General features: G+C 53.5%; 1 protein-coding gene and 2 long non-coding RNA genes across 5 annotated transcripts in view; 1 reads left to right on the forward strand and 2 right to left on the reverse strand.

Annotated features, from left to right (window-relative positions):
* The window catches only part of LOC115293658, a 3,235-nt gene extending 1,060 nt beyond the window's left edge, over positions 1-2,175 (reverse strand). Inside the window, exons 1-2 of the long non-coding RNA XR_003909553.1 lie at positions 2,062-2,175; positions 155-252 (exon numbers count right to left, since the gene is read on the reverse strand). This is a non-coding gene — a long non-coding RNA (uncharacterized LOC115293658). The remainder of the gene's footprint in view (positions 1-154; positions 253-2,061) is intronic.
* PDLIM4 (PDZ and LIM domain 4) lies at positions 7-14,853 on the forward strand. 3 transcript variants are annotated; one of them, XM_029941327.1, is made up of 7 exons: positions 7-164; positions 5,450-5,601; positions 8,992-9,073; positions 13,416-13,597; positions 13,802-13,965; positions 14,286-14,403; positions 14,538-14,853. In XM_029941327.1, the coding sequence occupies exons 1-7, from the start codon at positions 72-74 to the stop codon at positions 14,740-14,742; spliced, it is 996 nt and encodes a 331-aa protein (XP_029797187.1). In that variant the 5' UTR covers positions 7-71; the 3' UTR covers positions 14,743-14,853. The 3 variants fall into 3 exon arrangements, with proteins under 3 accessions (XP_029797187.1, XP_029797189.1, XP_029797188.1); XM_029941328.1 differs by lacking the exon at positions 7-164 and adding an exon at positions 2,283-2,366; XM_029941329.1 differs by lacking the exon at positions 14,286-14,403 and having other exon boundaries at positions 14,538-14,706.
* LOC115293659 lies at positions 7,766-14,424 on the reverse strand. Its single transcript, XR_003909554.1, has 2 exons — positions 14,246-14,424; positions 7,766-8,003 (listed from the first exon to the last, which is right to left on the reverse strand). It is a non-coding gene; the product is annotated as an uncharacterized LOC115293659 (long non-coding RNA).
* Positions 14,854-21,684: the final 6,831 nt, after the last annotated feature.

Here is a 21,684-nt window from a genome sequence, read left to right on the forward strand (position 1 = left end):
GGCGGCTGTGGCGGCGGCGGCGGCGGCTCCTCAGTGTCCGGCTCCGGCTCCGGCTGCGGCTCCGGCCCGCGATGCCCCACTCCGTGACCCTGCGCGGCCCTTCACCCTGGGGCTTCCGTCTAGTAGGCGGCCGGGACTTCAGCGCACCCCTCACCATCTCGCGGGTGAGTCTGACGGCCACGGGTGGCGGGAAGGTCCTCCAACTGAGACCCTGTACTCGCGGTCCACTCGAGACCCTGATCCCCGACGTCCCTGAAGTTCGAAAGCCAAGGAATGGTCAGGGAGACACACAGGCTCTAGAGCTTCCCAGGCAGGGCAGTGTGGGCCCCAACCTCCCCCCTCTTCCCCCTGGGCCTGCCTGCCCTGTCCCTTGAAGGATCTTCACCCCCTAGTTCACACATGAGCCTCCCTGCTGGTCTCATTTTGGGGGAGTCTTTTAGGCCAGGAAAGGACCGCAGTCGTGGGCCAAGGGTCTGGACGGATGTGCAGAGGCCCCAAAACGCTGCGTAGACTGAACTCAGTCAGAGGACGGGGCAAAATGACTGAGAGCCTCCTTCTCCTAACAAAGATCCCTGCCAGCAGAGCTGAGTGACCCCAGGGACCTCCCTGGGTTCCTCTCTGGATAAGAAAAGGGAAAGAGCCATCCACTTCCTCACTCTAGTTTTGGTCAGACTCTCATCTGTGACCTCAGTTGTCCTAAGGGGATGTGATCACAAGGAATTCAGGGCTTTTAGGGGAAGGGGAAGGGGAAGAGGAGATGTACTGTGAGGTTGTGAGACCCCCGCCCACAGCACAGAACAAAGCTAAGGGCCAGAATAGCCTCAGCCAGGTTCCTCAAGGTTCCAGGACTATGCATTGCCACAGGCTTAGGACAGAGGAGAAAGAGGGAGGGGGGCACGTAACCCTGGGCGGTGGCTAATTTGAGGAGGGAGAAGAGCAGAGGAAGGGATTGAGGCCCCATCTGAAGGAGTGCCCAGTCTGGGTGAGACAGGTTCCTGGCCCAGCCTTGGGGTCCCTTAGTTTGAAGGGCTAAAAAAGGGGAGTCAGACTCTGCCCTTGGGGGTTCCAGACTAAGGGACAAAGAGGACAAACACAGATCTTGCCATTGAAGGCTCTCAGTCTGGAGGGAGGAGCAGAGGGGTCCTGGGCTCATTTGAGTTTGAGGGTGATCCTTTATCCTCACACAGGTACTCTGATCTTTGGGGGCCTGTGTCAGGAAAATTGAGAACCACCTTCTACCACCTTACTGCCGCCTCTCTCCACAGAGGCTGGACCAAGCTGGCTGGGCTTTCAGAGACTTCTTTCCTCTTCTTAGAAGGGGGTGAACGCCCGGTGGAGCATAGAATTATGGAATCCCATTTCTGGGAGCCAGGATGACAGGCAGGCCCAGCTGTCCTGGGAAGCTTCCCACATCTGCCCTTACTCCACGCCACCAGGTTCCTGGGGCTGAGTGAGGTGGGCCTTTAACACATCCAGGAGGCTTTCATCTCCCACTTCCCTGAGGGAGACTGCTGTGTGTGTGTGTGTGTGCCTCTGTCTGTCTGCATGTGTGTCTTGCTGTGTGTCCGCCAAAGTGGGCTGGTGGGGTGCTAGACCAGCCAGCAGGCCAGGCACCCTGGGCGTGAGGCCGCTGACAGGCTCGGTGGTGGCGGCTGACGGCCACAGGCAGCAGAGAGCAGAGACATCTGTTGCCCACACGGCTGCCTGCTCGCGGAAAGGCCTCCACACATCCCAGTGGCGGCAGCAGCGGCGGCCTTGTTTGGAGCTGACCAGGATGCAGGCCCCTGCCAGGCAGGCTGGGAGAGGGTTTGCCAGGATGAACCCCGCCCTTGTCCCCCAAAGTCATGTGGCAGCAGCTCAGGCCCAAGGAGCCAGAATGCCTGAGCCTGGGCTTGAGTGGGATCTGGGGAGATCTCCAGGGCTGCAGAGACACAGGCCACAGCTTGCCCAACAGGTACCTCAAGGGCAGGTCTACAGATACTGATGATATGTGGGAGTGTCCTTACCAAGGGGGCTCAAGATCCAACCCCTTCCATGCTTCCAGGGCCTCCTCCCACCTACCTGTTTGTGGGGACAGCTGCACTCAGACGGGGAGGAAGCTGGCTGCCTGGCAGAGCTGGGGCCTTGCACTTTCAGCTCACGAAGCTTCAGGGAGCCCCCAAGAACACTGCCCAAGGCTTCTTCCCCTATAAACTATAGTGGTTGCTGGTCTTGGCTGGGCATCCACAGCATTCCAGGCCCCACCCTGATGATTGTTGGTACCAGCTCCCCAGCGACCAGAGCCTAAAGTGAGCACCACCATGTGCCCAACCCATTGTGGGGGCTTTTTGCCCTGTCTTGGGTAGTCCTCACAAGAAGCCTTATAAGTAAGGACTCCCTTTGGCCTCACATTATAGATGGGGACACTAAGGCTCAGAGAAGCTAAGGTAGTGAGTATATCCATAGGAGCAAAGCAGGGCCAGGAGTCCAGGCCTGTCTGGAACTTGCTGTGACTGGATGGGCTAGTATGGCGCTGAACTCTGTGACTCCCAGCCCTTCACAGCATCTAGGCTGGGCAGAGCGGAGCAGGAGCTGGGAACCTAGCTACTACAGGTGACGGGGCTGGCTCATGCCCCAGTGTCCCAGCTGACGTCACTGTTTCCCTCTCCCTTCCTTCTATTATTTTAAACTATTTGTTTGAGAGAGAGAGGGAGAGAGCATGAGAGGGGGAGGTGCAGAGAGAGAAGGGGACAAAGGATCCAAAGCAGGCTCTGTGCTGACAGCAGAGAGCCCAATGCAGAGCTTGAACTTGTGAACCATGAGATCGTGACCTGAGCCGAACTTGGGCACTTAACCGACTAAGCCACCCAGATGCCCCTGCTTCAGTCTATTTATCCTGCACTCAGCAGTTATAGGGATAGGCCTGAATTAATCTGTGTCCTATGACTTTTCTGTTTAGAACCCTCCATAGTTCCCACCACCCAGGAAAAATGCCACCTTCTCATCTGAGCCTACAAGGCCTTCAGGTCTGGTCCCTGCTTCTTCTCTGACTTCTTTCTCTTCCATGATCTCCTCTCTAATGATGTTTCAACCCCAGGAGCCTGCTTTTACTCTCTCTCCCAGAGGAGCTGTTATACATGCCAATCTTTCTACCTGTGACACTGTCTCTCCCCTGAAAGAGAAAATCACAGTGGTTAGTGGTTAAAACTTGTAACCAGTTGGCTTGGAATGAAGCTCCAACTCTGCCATTTATCAACTGAGCTCCTTCTGCACTTCTCTGGATCTCAGTTTCCTCATCTAAGAAATGGGCTTTCCTGGAGGATTAATGAAACAATGCATATAAAGGCAGTTGGGAGAGTCATGGTTTCCTGGCCTCATGCCCTCCTTCTCTGACCAGAACTCCCCGAGCTAGTGAAGCTGGCAGAGGCCCAGCCACCCCTGCTTTCAAGAACTTCCTCCACCCACAGGAACCTGAATGTACCCCTTGTGCTGGCTGAGTCATCCTGCAGCTAGCCGCCCCCCTGAAGAAGACTTCTCTCCAGCGTGAGGACTGGGTCAAGATGTCCCTTCCCCCAAGCCTCCCTTACTTCACTGTAGGGATGAGAACAGCCACTGTCTCACCAGCTGGTTGAAAGTTTGCGATGAACTAGTTATGGGTAAAGCCCAGGCCATGTCACAGAACATGCATCCATATAGGAGAAGGGCCTTGAAGGGAGGGTGGGATGATGCCTAGTGGGTGCTTCCCCAGGAGAACAGGCTTATGTAGGTGCCCAACCCTGTGAATGAGCATTCATGGTGGGCTGTTAGCTAAGGGTGTCATGCTCCAGAAAAATAGGGCAGGTCAGCTTAGGCACTTCCTGTATCAGGAGTCCAGCCAAGGAGCTGTTAGCACCTCAGCTTTGTCCACTCACTGCTGAAAACTGGATAAGCTGAGCCTAGGTGGGCTTCCAGGAGTTCCCACCCCCAGCAATAGGAACAGCATCACTGGCAGCTCTTAAGAACTGGGCACCACGGGGCTGGGTAAGAATGAGGGTGCCTACAGGGCCCCTGGCTGGCTCATTTGGTGAGCGTGTGACTTTTTTATGTTTATTTCTTTTTGAGATAGAGAGGGAGAGAGCATGAGCAAGGGAGGAGAAGAGGGTGAGTGGGACAGAGGATCCTAAGTGGGTTCTGCACTGACAGCAGTGAGCCTGATGTGGGGCTCAAACTCATGACCTGAGAGATCATGACCTGAGCCAAAGTCAGATGCTCAACGGACCTAGCCACACAGGTGCCCCAGTGAGCATGTGACTCTTAATCTTGGGGTTGTCAGTTCGAACCCCATGTTGGGCATAGAGATTAATTTAAAATTCTTAAATAAATTAAAAAAAAAAAGAATTAGGGTGCTTAATGTCTATTTCCAAAGGCTGTGGTGGGACCAGGGATAGGGCAAAGGATGCCCTCCCTGTTGCCTGAATTTCGCTGGACTCCTTATTCAGACCTCCCTGTGAGCCTGTCTCCTACATTTTATGGTCTCATGAGGGGACCAGCATTGTAAGAGGCTCCAGATATGGACAGCATTTGACTGGAGTCAGTAGTGGCACTGGAGTGGCCTGAGTGAGTATCTGTCCTGCAGAGGAAGTGGAGGTGAAATTGTGACTCTGGAGTGCAGACTTGCAGCTGGAAGTAGATGGCCCTGAACTTGACTGGGGAGGTGATGACACAGACCCAGAATGAGGCAGTTAGAAGAGCAAAGTGAGAAAGGGGGCATACAGAATACTGTGAGAGTCCAGAGAACAGGTTTCCAGGGGAAATGGCTCTCTGCTAAGACCTGAAGATGAGGAGAAGTAAGCTGATAATTATGGTTTGAGGTCAAAGGAAAGACTGTTTCAGGTAGAGAGAAGAGATCTGCAGAAGCATGGAGGTGAGAACTATCTGGAGTTGTGAGTAGCCCCTGGATATTCAGTTGGTCTGTATAGAGTATGGGTAGGTAGATGTGAATGTGGGACATAGGGATGAGAGAAAACAAGTAGGGATACAAGGTCAGTAGGAAATATTAGGTCAAGGGGCTGCTGTGCAGTCTGTCTGGGTGGGGCACTGTCTATGTAGGGTATTTGTGACATGTCCATGCTTTGTATGTATCTGGGAGTACATGTGTCCCTGTGTGTCCCTTCCATGCCCTTGGGCACATTTGCAGACTATAAGAGTGGCATCCTACTTTGCCTAGTCCTATATCTCTTCACTTATATGCCCGTCTTATATGCCCTCACACCCCACCAGTCCTTCAGGTGCTAGTATTGGGGGTGTTTAGAGCAGAGGCTGCAGCCAGACCACATGGGAACTCAACCAGTGTCTTGGTTGACCACCCTTAGGTCATGTTGGCAGGAGGGCCACACAACCCAGGGTCTGAGGTTGAATGGGTTCTAGAGCAGAGACTGCAGCAAGGCCACACAATGACCAATCCCCAGTGATCTGGCTTGTCCACCTCCAGGTCCATGCTGGAAGCAAGGCTGCACTGGCTGCCCTCTGTCCTGGAGACCTGATCCAGGCCATCAATGGTGAGAGCACAGAGCTCATGACACATCTGGAGGCACAGAACCGCATCAAGGGCTGCCATGACCATCTCACCCTTTCCGTGAGCAGGTATGCACAGGGCAGCCTGGGCCAGGGTGATTGGGGGGAATTAAGGGGACAATGAGTTAAGAATGGCCAGTGTCCTGGAAGAGCTAGACCTCAAACAGTCTCTCAGCCTCAGCTCCATGGCACCCTGGTGCTAGGAAATAGTGCTTTCCTGGGGGCCTGCGAGGCACTCTTTGGAGATGGGAGTGGCTGAAGAAAGGAAGAAGCTCCCTGTTAGCTCAGGGCTGGAAGTGTGTGGAGGGACTTATGGGAAGGGGATAGGCAGCCCAAATCAAGTATAAAATAAGACCTTGGGTGGTCTCTGGGGAGGGGGATGATTTCAGTTTTCTGTCCACTCCTGAGTGACCATTTCAAAATGGTTTCTTATCCAACACGTATTTAACCCTAAAACCTACTTGATACAGTAAAACCTAGTATAGTCCCCCTATTACAGATGAGATAGCTCAGAAAGGTCAGAGGGTGTCTGAAGTCACATAGCAAGGGAGTGGGGAAGCAAAATTTGTCCTCAGGTCTCTTGCTCCTAGGAGTGGCTGTTACCCACTCCTACCACGCCATGGCTGCACTGCCTCGGCAGTCCCCGCTGTGGCACTTGCTTCTGCCCTGGTTAAATCCACAATTATGTAATACCATCCAGCCTGCATGAAGGGAGGATTGGGAAACACCAAGCCCTATCTGTACGCTATAAATGGTCTAGGATGGAAAGTCTACCTGGGGTGTCCACAGCCTTACTCAGGCCCTGGGTCTTTGTTCTGCTCTAGGACCTGGCCAGGTCCTAGCTGAGTGGGATCTCCCTGCCCTCTGTCTTGCTTGGATCCAGAGAAGTCAGACTTAACTGTTCAGCTCTGCCACGTTCACTGCTAACAGGGACTTTCCATGATCCCCTGTGGATGTGTGTCGGCAAAACCTCCCCAAACCACAACATAGCTAACTATGCCTTAGAGCTGGCAGGGCTGAGAGTCATTAAACATGTTAGGAAGGCTTCTGAGATAGTCTCCATTTGTGTCTGGGTCCAGGTTGAGGGGCAGGACCTCTGACTGTGCTCTTAGAGTTGATTACAACTCCAGGCCTGTATTCTCCACCTGGCCCAAAGCAAGGAGCCCCTGGCCTGAAAGTTCAGCAGAGCCAGTTTTCATGCACTCTGTGGGATCTTAAGTACATGATATGACCTCTGTGAGAAGAGTTTCCTTCTCCCGAAAGAAGGACTACATTCGTCACCCTCTTCCAGACCGAGGCACAGTCTGGCTGGGGGAAACATCAGCACTGCTCTGCCCACGAGTGGTCTCTGTGGTCGCCCCACTTGGCTGGTTTCCTGGGCCCTGACTCACCCCCGGCCTTGATTTTACATGGCTAAACAAGGGAAACCCTGCTAGTAGTGGAGTGAGGGAGGCAGCCGAGGCTTATAGGGGGCCTGTGTGAGGAGGTTCCCAGAGGGAATGATGTCAGGGGAGGGCAGCAGGGTGGGGGCAGGGGTGGAGGTCCCCCTTCCTTCCTTCCTTCCTTCCTTCCCTGGTCATTCGTTCCAAGCCAAGCATGAATGCAGCCAGGGGTCCCCTGACCTGTTCTACCTTGCCTCCAAGTGCTGCTTGGCCATAGAGCAGGTGAGAGCATTTTCTACTATCACAGATCTGGGTTCAAATCCCAGCTCTGCACTTGAGAACTGTGTTGTCCTCCAGTGAGTGACTTAATCTCAACACTCTCTGCTTCCTTAACTCCAAAATGGGACGGTCTTGTGATTTAGGGATTGAATGCTTATGACACACTGGGTCTGCTCAGGGTGAAAATACAAGGTCTTGTCATTCAGCCTCCATCACCACTTTTCACATATGCAGAGTCTGGGAAATCACAAAGGCCACCTTGACTCTTTGGGACAGCATTTTTTTTTCCTGGGCACCATCTCACCTGCCAGCCTCTGAACCTGCCCTCTAGCCTGGTAGCTATGCCAGGACCTATGCCCCAAAGACCCCCCTCAATGTGGGTTCTGTGGAGGATCTGCGAGGTGAGCTAGCTAGAAGGAGCTATTCTGCGCCCTCAGCCCCAGAGCTCTGCGCAGACCACTTATCCTCTTGTGTACAGAGGGCTCTAATCCTCCACAGACTTCTCCGCAGGATGCACTCGTGGCTCTGGGTCCTTTGTGCACTCTGACCTTCGGACCTCATCTTATACATCATCTCTTGTGCATCTTTTATACATCTCTTCTGGGCAAAACCTCAGAGAAGTATAAGGCCATATAGCCACATGAGAGGTCCTAGATTCATCCCAGATGAATGGGTGGGTGGAGGCCATAGGTAGAGCTGTGAGTTAGGGCGGTCACTTGGGAGCCAGGCTGAGAGGGCTACGGCCAGATGCCAGTGGGGATGGTGTTGCCTGGGGGCAGCAGAGCTTTGGTTGCACCGGCCTGCAGAAGGCTGTGGAGGAGAAGAGAGGCTGGTCTGCAGTGGATTAAGGAACGGGCAGAGGTGAGGAAATGTAGAGTAAGTGTGGTCTATGGGTGTAGACAGATAGTTAAAATCCTTCACTGAGTGGGGGACAGAGGCAGAGTTGAGTTGCTGGCCCAGTGGTGAGACCTTGGAAGGCACCTGGAGACCTTTTGAGGTGAGAGGGGACATTATTGGTCTCCCTGGCCTCACTTCACACCCACCTGTCAGTCTGGGGTCCATGCACCCTCCTGGACTGCCTTCTCACAGGGCTACTGAGTGGCAGGACTGGGCCCCAGGCCCATAGATTTGCAGCCCCGCCTACCCCGCCTGCCCTGCTTATGGCAGGTTTATGATGTTTTTCTCCCTCCTGAGTGGTGTTTGGCTTTTGGTTTCTATGGTGAAGCAGGAATTTCCTAATGGCCTGTTTCCCATCTGGGCTGGGCAGACACTGGTGATGACTCTGCCGGCAGCAGGAGGGGAGGCGCACCCCTCAAAGCCTTTATTTCACCTCCCCCAGAGCCCATGGATGCCTGACCTCCAGGCCAGGCCAGAGGCTCTGGATGGAAGAGGATAAGTAAATGAGCTCCTAGCTGATCAGTGTGTGAGGCCTGGCTCGCCCTGCTCTGAACTCACCCTCTTTATGCTGAGGCCACAGAAAGGGTGAAAAAGTGGGGAAGCTGCAGGGCTTCTGTTACATCCTCCCTGGGAATGAGACCAGAAAGGCATGGAGCAGCTGATGGGGAAGGAACACACAGCCCCACCCTAGGCGGGTGGCTGACCTGGAGTTTTATCTCCTGCCATAATGGCCACCATTCTGGTGCAGGGGCAAGTGCTGCAGTGGTGTCCTTTGCCATGCCCGGTGCCAGGCCTGGTCCTGGGGGGCTCTGGGCTCAGAGCCCAGCCCCTCTTGGTCCTGGTCCCAGTCATATTAGGCACAGTAAGCAAAAATATCTGACCATCCTAATTTCTGCCACAGGCCTGAAGGCAGGAGCTGGCCCAGCACCCCAGAGGACAGCAAGGCTCAGGCACAAAGGATCCACATTGACCCTGAGGCCCAGGTATGTACAGACACCTGGCCTGGCCTGGTTCAGAGCGAACAAAGGGCAGAGTGGCCAGGCCTGGTCCGTGGGTTAAATTGCACTAGATGCCTTCACCATGGCTTTCAGATGCCCAGGCCAGAGACTGAAGCAGCAGACTTCTCTGGGTCATGTCTGTGCCCCCATCCTGTGCTCCCAGGTGATGGGCATCTGCTGGGGACTCTGTCTGTACTCTAGGCATTCTGAAATTCTGAGGCAAAGGGACCTCTAATGGGCAGGAACGGGGCCAGGCCTCGGCTCAGGGCTGCTACCCACCCAGCTGAGCTTCACTCTGGTGCCTAGTGATGCCAGACCAAGAGGAAGTCACCAGGCTTGGGGATGGGGTGGGGGGAAACGTTGAGCCATAGAATGGCTTCAGACTGTTTAGGTACTCTTCTGTCCCATCTTAGCCTTTGACCTCCACCTGGCTACACCCAAACTCAGGCCTCAAGACTGACTTTAGAATATAAGGCACTTCCTTTCCCTATCTAAGACTACAGCTTTCCCCTGGCTGTCCTGTGATTGCACCTAGCAGACCTCAGCCTGTTCAGTCACCTCTCTGTGCGTGACAGGATTCATAGCTATGATACTGGGTGGGGGGGAAGGAAAAGCTGTTCTAGGGCCTTGTTTTGCCATGGGCTTAAGAGGTAGCCAAGTGGGCAGGGCTGAGGTATCCAGAGCCAGCTCAACATCCCGGGCCACAGGGTTTGGATAAGCGGGGGCAGGACTAGTCTGTGATGGCGCTGGAGCTGTAGGACTCAGCATCTGGGCTGTGGCCTCCTGGGCCTGCCAGTGTCTACTTTCTCACCAAGGAGGCTTCACTATATAGAGGGAAGGATCCGCTATAGCCTCTTCCTCATTATGAATCCCAGTCCTCGTCTTCTCTGATATTTGTTCCCTCCTTTGCTTTTGCTGGAATCTCTGAGGCCAGATGCTTATTACATGCCAGGAAGTGCCCATTCTGAAAAGGGAGAGGCATTTAGCAGTTCTGGAATGGCAGAAGCCAGGGGGCAAAGGAATCCCAAGTAGGCACATTATTCATCCAAAGGTTACAGAGGGCTTCCTGAAGGAGAGGATATCCACGCCAAGACCTGAAGGACTAGGAAAAATAAGGCCAGTGAAGGGGCATGGAGAAAGGAGGTATACGAGGAAGCACAAAGGCCCAGAAGTGAGAAAGAAAAAAGAAAGCTCCTAGGGGTGGGAGACAGAGGCAAGGGATGAGGTAATGGGGCAGAACCACAGAGAGTCTCTCAGTTTCCTCTCTCCAGGACCTCAGCTGTTCTTGCAGAGTTTTACGGCCACACTTGTGCCCTGGTAGTCCCTTGGACCTCAGGGGAGGTGCTCCGGGAGGGCAGGGGTTGACAAATTGACCAGACTTGACGTGGACCAGGCGGAAGGCAGCAGCATGGTACAGGCCCCCAGCACATATGTGAGGCCCAGCTTTCATGTGTGAGCACAGGATGGATAGGACAAGAGGGCTTAAATTTTGGAATTTGAAGCTCAGCTCTGTTCAGTTCAGTCCTTCAGGAGAGGCCCAGGGCCAGTGGGCCTGGGGGCCAGATAGCAGCTGCCCCACCCCCACACTTTCCCTTACAGACCTCCTATTGGGAGGACTAGGCTGCCAGTGGCTCAGGCTGGAGTCAGAGGAATTTTCTACAAGCAACAGGGCTGCCCCTCAGCTGCTGCCCGTCCCTTGCACTTAAAAGTCATGAGCTCCGCGGGTGGCCACAAAAACACCCCCATCCAGCCCCCGCAGGGCTATGTCCTCAGGAACACAGACACAGGGCTCATTGTCCCCAAAGTGCTCCCACCCACTGCCTGCAGCAGGATCGGGTGGGCCCAGCTAGAGCCATCAGAGGAGGAAAAAACCACAGTTGGCCCTAAGACCAGCACAAGGTACCCTCACACGCACCCCCAGCTGCATATAGGTCATGGAGGTCATGTAGGGTCATAGGAGAGAGACCCTTCTTCCCTCCAGCCTTACGTGGGAACACAGGAGGCATTTGGCCCAGCCCAGGGCTGAGAAAGGATGATGATAACGGAAGCTTTCCCAGAGAGGATGCCATTTAAGCTGAGAACCTGGTGATGGGTTAAGGCAAGTCTGGTAGAGGAGGCAGCCATCGCACACTCAACCTGTCCTTCCCAGACAGTCAGAGAGCTGGAGTTTGGCCTCTAGGAGGTTCTACCTGCTTATCTGGACTCAGTATCCACTTCCATCCAAGCTAAGTGTCCCAGATTCTGACCACACACTCATGTGGGAGCTGATGGCCAAGCAGGCAGTAACTCTTTTTCTGCTGATTATCCCACTGAGGCTTCCTGAACCAAGTCAACGGCTGGTAAATACTCAGAGAGAAGGAGCAAATGGTACCAAGTGCACCAGCCCAGAGAAGGGGGAAATCCAGGAATAGGAATAGGAGCTCAGGAATGCTCAAGATGCCCTTTGTCCAACAAGCATTTGCTGCGTGCCAGGCACTATGTGAAGTGCTTTGTATGCAACTGTCTCATTTTATCCCCACAAGGAATATATAATATAGATACCATTATATTCTCCATTTCACAGATGAAGAAATAGATTCAGAGAGGTGATAGAGCTGGGACTCACACCAAGACGGAGGTCACCATGTGTATCCTAACCACTGAGTTCAGAGCTAGAGAGGTGGCTGCATGGGTGGCCATGGGAGGGTAGTGGCTCTGATGACCCTGCATGCACTCCCACACCCTGCTGGGTGAGCACGGACCTCCTTTCTACAGGACCTTCTGACTCCCCTTCCTGTTGAAGCCTCCTCCTCCATACCAGGCCCAGCCCTGCCCCCACAGCCCATGGCCCATCTGGTCCCCATTACAAATCAGGACAGCCTTGCCTGCCTGTCTGCCCTTCAGACACATGTGCAAAAGTGCTCGAGTTTCTCAGGGGCTTTTGTTCGGCCCACTGGGGACAAGGGCTTTCCTACTGCTGTTTGTCTCATTGATGGGGGCCCACCTGGCCAGTGAGAGACCCTCCCCTTTGTCTGTTGGGGTGGGGGTAGTGGGAGTACCACCCCTAGTCTGTGGCTGGTCCACCCATTCCCCAGCTCAGTGGCTGCAGAAAAAGGAGGCGCAGTCCAGACAAAGCTCTGCAGGCTCCACTGTATCCCAGCACTGGAGGCTGCTTGACATGGGCTCCTTTCCCCTAGGACAGGCATCTCATCCACACCAGCAAGTCTCCCATGCCCACTGTAGAGCAGAGGAAAAATTTACATGTCATCTCCCGAGCTGAAGCTGAGACCCAGCTTCATGGCCTTGACATGTGCCTTATCCTCAAGTCCAGCTGCTCTGGCCACCAATCTCACCTTAGCCATGGAGGCTACTATAGTCACCCCCAGGGTGACCAGCACTGACTCCAAGTATATGAGACTGTGTATGCATCATTGAGGTATATGTTGGTAGACTGGTGGCACTTGTGTGTTGTCTTCGTGCATGGAGAAAGTTCTTGGGAGAAGTACATCCTATATGTGCCTGCAAGCTAGGGGCAGCATGGCCCTGGACTCTGCAGGGACAAAGATCCCCAGTCCCCATTCAGATCCATACCTATGGAGATACCGCCCTTTTCTCACGAGCTGAGAAGGCATGTTCAAACATTCCCTCAAATGTTTCAGGAAAAGGCACCAGGCTGGCCATGGGGTGATGGGACGAGGATCCTTAAGCTCTGGCCCAGCCGCTGCCCCTCATCTGCTATGCCTAGGGAAGGCCACCCATATTGTGCTGGGAAACATGATATGGAGGCAAAGGGACAGGCCTGAAGGGGGCTGACCTCACAATGACACCCTCAAACCTCTGTCTGCTCCCACCCCCACTGCGTGCTTTGGGCACACAACTATAGGACTCTTCCTAGCTGCAAAATAGGAGTTTGTTTTTCGTGTTCCTAGCACAGTTCTGGCAGGTAAGAAGGCTTGGCACCAGGACTGGCTCTGCAAGGAAGCCACACACTTCAGTCCAGTCACACAGGCCTTAAAAGGCTTCTTGGAATGGTCCTGCCTCAACACCGTCCCTTAAGGGCACTGGTGGTGAGAACCACCACAGTTCGTGTGCCAAGGTTGAATCTAAAGGCACTCAGGTTTTTGTGTCTGACTTTCCATGGGCATTTCTCATTTCTGCGGGGGTTGAACCAGGCCCAAGTGTCAGCCCTTGCCTCTCCAGGCACCACAGCCCAGAGATGCCAGAGCAGGGGTAACCAGCCAACATCTAGGAAGGCCTAGCATAACAGGGTAAGGGTGGAATGTATAAGGAATGACCAGAGACTCTATTTGAGAGGTTTCTCAGTGCTTCAGTCCCCTCTCTCTCATAGGATGGCAGTCCGGCGACCAGCAGGCGGCCCTCAGCCACCGGGATTGGGCTAGAAGATGGCAGGCCGGGCCTGGGACCTCCTTATGGGCAGCCATCTCACCTCCCATTGCCTCACAACGGCAGCAGCAGTGAGGCTACCTTAATGACTCAAATGAGCACCCTGCATGTGTCTCCACTTCACAGGTAGTACAGCAAGGTGGCCTTTGAAGCCACGCCCAGATCCCCATCTTAATCCCAGAACCCTCAAATCTCATCTTGACCCCTGACACTTGCTCTCTGGGTCTCAGCTGGTTTCATTCTGACCCATGAAACACCACTAGACCCCTGAGCTGGCAGAGGGAAGGCTGGCACCACAACCCTGTCCCTTGGTGCATCTTTTTCACGCAGCACTGACCCAGCCAGAAGCCTCCCCCGGAGCCGCGACTGTGGAGTGGACCTGGGCTCAGAGGTGTACCGGATGCTTCGGGAGCCGGCTGAGCCCTTGGCTGCAGAGCCCAAGCAGTCAGGCTCCTTCCGCTACTTGCAGGGCATGCTAGAGGCGGGGGATGGCGGTAAGACTCCCGCCAACTTGCCCCACCTGCCTTCCCACTCCCTCAGTTGCACTGAATTGCTCCGCCCCGCGACCCTTTGCGTCCCCATGCCCTGCTGCCTAGCCATCCGCCCCTGCCTTGTCTCCTGTCCCTGCACCTGTGAGTTCTGATTCCCACTCCACCCTTGTCATGGCCCCTCGTACCGCGCCCCCCAAACCTCTCCCCCAGTCGCAGTGCTGGTGGTCCCTGAAACTGTGCCCAACCCACACCGCGCAGAAGTGAAGTTACCCTCTTTTCTGACCTCTGCACCTGGCTCATGCCACTTGCACTCCGGCTTTCAGGGGAGCGGCCCGGGCCCGGAGGCCCCCGCAACCTCAAGCCCACCGCCAGCAAGCTGGGCACTCCGCTGAGTGGCCTGCAAGGACTGCCTGAGTGCACACGCTGCGGCCATGGCATCGTGTGAGTACCACCCCCCTGCTTTCCCCGCCCTGACCTGGGTACTCCCTTGGCCCCGCCTGAGGCCCCGGATGGGAGCGTCACAAAAGCGTCAATCAGTCGCCGGAAGCAGTGCTCTCTCTCGGTCTCCCCATCAGGGGCACCATCGTCAAGGCTCGGGACAAGCTCTACCACCCGGAGTGCTTCATGTGCAGCGACTGCGGCCTGAACCTTAAGCAGCGCGGTTACTTCTTTCTGGACGAGCGGCTCTACTGCGAGAGCCACGCCAAGGCGCGCGTCAAGCCCCCCGAGGGCTACGACGTGGTGGCGGTGTACCCCAATGCAAAGGTGGAACTCGTCTGAGCTGCTCCCGGAACTTCCAGTCCCTGCTTCTGCTTTTAATGCCCCCGCTCGGCCCGTGTAAATATGTTTGCCCCCTGCCTCTTTAATAAACTCCCTCGGCTCGGCCTTGAACATGTCAGTGCTCTGGCCTGTCTCCCCCTGGGGCAGGCCATGACTCCTGAGTGCTGCCTCTGTTCAGGTGCCAGGCATGTCCTAGGCACTGGGTGCATTGGTGAGCAAGACAGGTGCTGTGCTGTCTTCAAAGAGGACACAGCCTAGATGGCTGACAGACATAAATCACAAGAAGCAGTTATATTAATAGGGAGGTAAGATCTGGGGTGCTAAAACTGATGTCAGGCAAAGGGGTCTGATCTGGGCGGAGTCAGGGAAGGTGGCAACTGAGAATAAAGGGATGAGGAAGAAAGAGCTCTAGAGTGAGGAATTGTGTATGCAGAGGTATAGCAAAAGTGAGCACCGATGGAAAAGGTCTCCTCTGGCCACCAGCCAAGAGAGGGCAGCCCCTAGCAGCTGCAGGCGGGATTGCTGCGGGAGGGGTGGGGGTCGAGGCGGGGGTGGGGCGGAGAGAGATTGCTGGGACTGCTGATGGCGGTATCTGCCTCCTGGCTTTCTCCTGGCGTTCTCGAGGGGTTCTCTCTCTCTTTTCTCCGGCCCACTCCCCACTATTCTTTCCAGGACCCCTTTTTCTTTCCCCTTCCCCTCTCTCCACACCAGGGGGCGGGCTTAGAGAGTGCTGGGGAAGGGACCTGTGAGAGCCCGGGGCGGGCTGGGTTGGGGGGAGGGGTGTGAAGAGGGAAAGAGTGAGAGAGAAAGAAGGAGGGCCTAGGACCGCACCCTTCACGCAGCTCCTATCTCCAAAGCCAAGGGTAAACACAACCTCTTCTCCAAGGCTTGGCAGTTGGTTACAGGGTGGTGGGGCGACCTGGAGCCTTTCATAGATCGGTTGCACATGCCGGTACAGACTGGCACTTTTTAAAAAATATAAATGCTATCGGAGTTGGTGAATTGTGGCCGTTCACAGGCAACAAACTGCCCTGGACTCCAGGTCACACGCATCTGCGTTCTCCACAGCGTGCTCCGGGCCGGAAGCAGTCTGGTTCGCTGAGTCCCGTTTACTTAGCTAGCCCCGACTAAAGTACGTTTGTGCTATTTTCAATTTTGTATTATCACAAAAACCACATAAGACTTATCGGTTCCCACTCTTACCATCAGCGCACGACAATGCCCATTTCCTCACGCTTTTGTCATCACAAGATGGATAAGAGGACATTATCTCTTTTTTTTTTTTTTCATTTTTGCCAGTCTGATGAGTAAAATGCGATACGTGCTTGCTTTAATTTGCATTCCTCTGATTACCGGTGATGTGCATTCATTCGACAAATACTTCTGTTTGCTGTTGGGCCCTCAGTGAACAGATGGGAACAGAATGGTCTTCTACCTCCAAGACTTCTTGTGCGAATTGCCCTAAATCCTTCACTCATTTTTCTGAGACTTACTTAACTTTTTGTTGATAAGGCCTTTTGATACTTTTGTAGCGGTCTTTGTCACTGGACTTTATTCCACTATCACATTGACTTAATTACTACTGTCGTGGAGTTTAATATGCCAACCTCTCCTTGTTCCTCGTTTTTACAAACATGTCAAGGCCCTTCTTGTACATTTCTAATTGTCAAGGTTTAGACTCAGGATGTCAGGCTCAGAAAAACAAACATATTTGAACTGTGACCCTGACTCTCCAGATCCATTTGGCAAGAACTGGTGTAAAAGGTAGAGTCCTGTCCTCCTGAAGGATACTGTGATTCCGTGCTTACCCTGCATTTATTCAGGTGTGGTGTACATAGTCTCGTAAATTTTTTATTTCTGCTTACTTCTCACAGACTTTGTGTTCCTGCTTTAATTTGTTCTTCTCCCGCTGTCTCCTCCCCTCTCTGAGGGAGCACAGGCCAGGGCGGCGGGCAGGTGTCTCCTGAGAAGTGAGGGGAGAAGAGACAGGGCCCAAGTCCTGGGTCCTGGTCCTGCGGATGATCCTGGCCCGTTTCACCTGCGTCTCCTCCGTAAGGGGTCGGACGGTGAGCTCACAGGGAGGCCGGGTCTGGAGCAGACAGAGGGTCCGGGAGGCAGGCACTAGCTCACTCAAGGCCACAGGGTGGGGGCAGTGGCGACTGGGCTTTCCTCCCCACCCCGCTTCTCCTGCCACACAGGGTCTTGGCCTCACCCTCTCTTAGGCAGGAGCCAAAAGGGATGACAGACAGCCAAGGAAGCCATCCAGAGCAGGAGCTGGCAGAAAAATACCAAACCCCCCACTCCTAGGCCAAGCTCAAACCCATGGGACTTAGCTCCCCACTCCCACCTGCCTCCGTGCCTCCCGCAGCCACTTGGGCTAGCCTTAGTCCTGGGATGCACAGTCACTCCCAAGCCCCACAGGACTACCCACTCACACTGAGGAGCCCTTGAGCCACCTTGGCACCTTCTGCTCCCCCAAGACCAACATCACCGTGCAGGGCTGGCAGCAACCAGAGCAGCCTTTGCCTGGGTAGGGATCCTTGGTGAGAGGCTAAGGGGACAGGAGTTAAGAGTGCTGCCCAGAGAAGGATAGATACAGTATGTTTGCATTCATAGGTCTAACAGGAGAGACCTGGCAGGGGACCATGGGGAGAGGAAGGGGGAAAGAGAGCGGGGAAGAGCGAGGGACACAGATCAAGGGAGACTACTGAATACTGGAGACGATCCATGCACTGAAAGGGGAGGGGGAGAGGGTCATGGTGGGGGGCACTTGTGGGGAGAAGCACTGGGTGTTATATGGAAACTAATTTGACAATAAACTATTATAAAAAAAAAAAAAAGTGCTGCCCAGAGCTTCGAGGCTGGTTTATCCTCTCGCTGCTTCAGGGCCCAGTCGCCTAACTACCTTCTCTGCTCAGGGGCCATGACTGAGCCCAATGTGGTATGACAGGGTCCCTACAAGGACAAGATTTCTGTGACCCGGGGTCCCAGTTCTGAGATAAGGCAGCAGATGCTTTATTAGGAGGAAACACAGATCCAGGACCCCCAACTCAGGTGCCCCAGCCCACATGGCCCAGACTCAGTGCTCATTATTGACCCCAAACCAGTTCCTCTCTCAGGTCCTTACCCCCAGAGGCCTTCAAATCAGGGATGTGGGTATCATCTTCTGCATCCTCACCCCAACCATCCCATCCTACCCATCACTGTGTCAGGGGTTCTGCCTTCTAACCATTTCTGGGGCCTATTTCAGGGCAGCTAGAATATTCTCATTCCCTTGCCTCATGGACCCCTTCATGGCTCTCAGAGCCCTTAGGATAGAATCCCTTGTCTATCAGTTGTAGGCTTAGCGTTTAAAGCCTCTTTGACCCAGGGTGTCTGGGTGGCTCAGTCAGTTAAGCATCTGACTTCCACTCAGGTCATAATCTAACGGTTCGTAAGTTGGGGCCCCATGTTGAGCTCTGTGCTGACAGCTCAGAGCCTAGAGCCTGCTTCAGATTCTGTGTCTCCTTCTCTTTCTCCCTCCTTCACATACACGCTGTCTCTTTCTCTCTCAAAAATAAATGAAAAGTAAAAGAAATTAAAAAAAAAAAAAAGCCTTTCTGACCTATGTTGCTGACTGCTTGGTCTCACTTCCTCTGCTGCACCAGACAGTGTACTGCCACTGACAGTGCACACCAACCTGTCCTGCCTTTTCATACCTCTCAGATCTTACCTCAGACTCAAAATGCCTTTATTCTTTCTTCTTCATCCAGCAAACTACTACTCACTCTTCAAGGCCCAATTCTGCTGTCCCCTCCCTTAGAGCAAAGCCTTGGCCCATCCATCCCCAGGCAAAGTTGTAATTCACATCCACATGCCCTCCACTCCACCCTGTCCATTCCTGCCCCATGCTTCTGACATGATCTATTATCTCCTTTGTCAGAGCCTGCCCCAGACCTAATCCGCCCTGCCCAGACCCCAAGCCAGGTACAGAGAGGTGCAGGAACCCTAGGGCTAACACCCTGCTCCCCACCCACTACACACACATACGCACACACACATTGTTGGCCTCCTTGCCTCCTACCACTTTCCTCCTTACCTTGCTGCCCTGGTTTCTGCTGGCATTCCTCCTAAACCTTCAAGGGGAGGTAAGTCCTGGATCCCTTCTACATCTTACACAGCCTCCCTGTGGCATTCTCAGCCTCAACTCACTCTTTCAAGCAATTATTTACTAAGAATCTACTATGTCCCAGGCATTGTGCTTCATATGTGGAAAACATTTTGAGCAAATATAAAATAAGTACAGATTATAAGCACTGCCATAAAGGAAATAAATCAGATATTACAGTAGAGAATTAGTGATCCCTTTGTATATGGAATTTAGAAAGGTCTCACAGAGGTGACATTTGAGCAGAGATGATAAGGTGATAAGGGAGCATCTGTGTGGGTATCCACAGAAATTGCATTGCAGGCAGAGGGGGCAGGAAATACAAAGGTGCTCTGTGGGCCAGGGGAAGAGGTGCATGCTTGCCATGTTCTAAGAACAGTGAAGAAATGGGGCACCTGGGTGGCTCAATTGATAAGCATCCAATTTTGGTTCAGGTCATGATCTCACAGTCCATGAGTTTGAGCCCTGCATCAGGCTCTGTGCTGACACCTCAGAGGCTGGAGCCTGCTTTGGGTTCTGTGTCTCCCTCTTTCTCTGCTTCTCCCCTCATGCGTTGTCTCCCTCTCTCTCTTTCTAAAAAATAAATGAACAAAAATTTAAAAAAATATGGCTAGGAGCTATTACTCCTGGCTAGGAGTAATAGATGAAGTCAGAGAGGTGTGGGGGTAAGAAAGCTGATCATGTTGACCCTGTTAGCCACAGAGAGGACTTTGACTTTTATTCTGAGATGAGAAGCCAGAGGAGTGGAATGACTTCGATTTTTATGTTTTAACCAGGATCACTCTGGCTGCTCTATGGAGAATAGACTGTAAGGAGCAAAGGTGGAAGCAGGGAGAGCAGTTAGTAGGCATGACTGCATTTATCCCTAACTAATCCCTAACTAACCCATTTCCCTCTACCTCCATAGTTCTGGCCACCACCCAGGCCCCTGCTATCTCTTGCCTGGGTGCTTTAATAGCCTCCCGCTCAGCCTTGCTGTCTTCTGTCTGGCCCCTCAATCCTTCCTCCACAGAACAGCAAATGGAGCTATTTAAAATGCAAATCTGATTATATCACTCCTGTCTATTAAAGCTTCCATAGCTCCACATTGCTCTTAGGACAAAGTCTAAAGTCACAATCCCAGCCCACAAGGCCACATCAGCTGCAGCCCCTGCTAGTCCCTGCTGACAGCCCTGCCTCATGCCCTGACAGCAGCCCAGCTGTGCTGACCTGTAAAGGTTATGTCATGAAGCTCTCCTCCAGATTCTTGCAGCCTTCCTTGACCCTCCAGGGAGCCTGAAATTAAAATGGAATCCTTCTGTCTAATTCTCTGTGGGACAAGCTTTGTTTGCCTCACCTTCATCCTTGAGATCCAGGGAAAGGGGTAAGGGCAGAAGAAATCCACATGCTGCTTCTGCTTCATGCCAGCCCTCTCTCTGGGCCAAGGATCCAGATCTTCCAGGGGGCACAAGAGCCTGGCCCTGAGCTCACAGCTAATGAACACCTGAGTTGGGGGATGTTGTGACCTGCACAGTGATGCCCAGATAACTAGTCTGTGGGCCCAGAGTCCCTCTGCCCACGTGGGGAGTGGCCTGCCCCCTCCTCAGCCTCTGGGTCTCTATGCTTTGCTTACCTCCACTCTGGATCTATCTCCGACTGCTCATTTTAACCCAGGGTAACACCTCTTGCCATTGGGCCTGAGGCCAGACCCTGACTTGCTCTTCACAAGTGTAAATAATTTGCTGATTTATCATTTTCCCACATAATATTCAGTATTTTTCCACACAATATTCTTCAGCACCTCTGCATGGAGTTGCAAGTCTAACAAGGACTGAGGGTAATAAAGGGGCCCCTCTAACAAGCAAGGACGATCGTCCTGTGCCGCTTTTACCACAAGTGGGAAACTCTATTTGAGTCCCCACAGAAATCAAATGTCTTCTTTGCTCCTACCTAATAAGTGATTTGCAACCATCTGTGGTTGAAGGCAGAGGCTCGAAATCCCAGGAGAGGCTGGCAGAAGTCTTACTTGTTCCCATCGGGTGTGGGGTTGGCGTTAGCCCCTCGGGCTCAGAAACCTGACTGACCAGCATTGTGACGGGGTCTGTCTCCCCAGGCAGCCCTGGTTATCCAAGCTCCGAGGCTGAATCACTGCACTACACAGCCGCTTCTTCACCGACAAGAGCACCCGTAGAAAGACACTCAGCTGCTTTCCAGGGCATGTTTGGGCTAAGGGCATGTTTTCCTGGGAAGCCAAAGCACAGCTACAGCCTTAGAGTAAGAGATGCAAGTTGGATAATAACTATAACAAGAGCTGATGTCTCCCAGGCCACCATCCCCGAGTCCTCACTGAACTGGTATTACTCTTCTTTAATTCTCACATGAACCGGAAATGTAATATAGTTGTTATCTTCATTTTATGGATGAGCGCAGAAATGTTGAGAAGCTGGCTGGCCTCTCGTACTGGTGAGCTAATCTTGATGGCAAGGGCACTCAGGGTAACCGCAAGTACTCCTCTCCCCTGGAAAGCACTGCCTGCCCTGCCAACGATTTGGTGACTCCGGCCAGGTCACTTCTGAAAGGTGCGAAACTGTCCATCTACTACCCCCATATCAGGAATCTTCCCTGGCTCCTCTCTCTCCCTGAGGCCCATATCCAGCTGGTTATCCAAACCTGCCCTTGCTACCTGCTGAGCAGTGCCAGAATCCATCTTTCTGGGGCACCACCACCATCACCCTCTTGGATGCCTACAATATGCACCCTGGTGTCTCTGCTTCCACCTCAGCTCCCTTCCTTGAATTCTCAATTTGGCCACCAGA

Source organism: Suricata suricatta, chromosome 6 (genome assembly GCF_006229205.1).
Source record: "Suricata suricatta isolate VVHF042 chromosome 6, meerkat_22Aug2017_6uvM2_HiC, whole genome shotgun sequence".
Classification (NCBI taxonomy): domain Eukaryota; kingdom Metazoa; phylum Chordata; class Mammalia; order Carnivora; family Herpestidae; genus Suricata; species Suricata suricatta.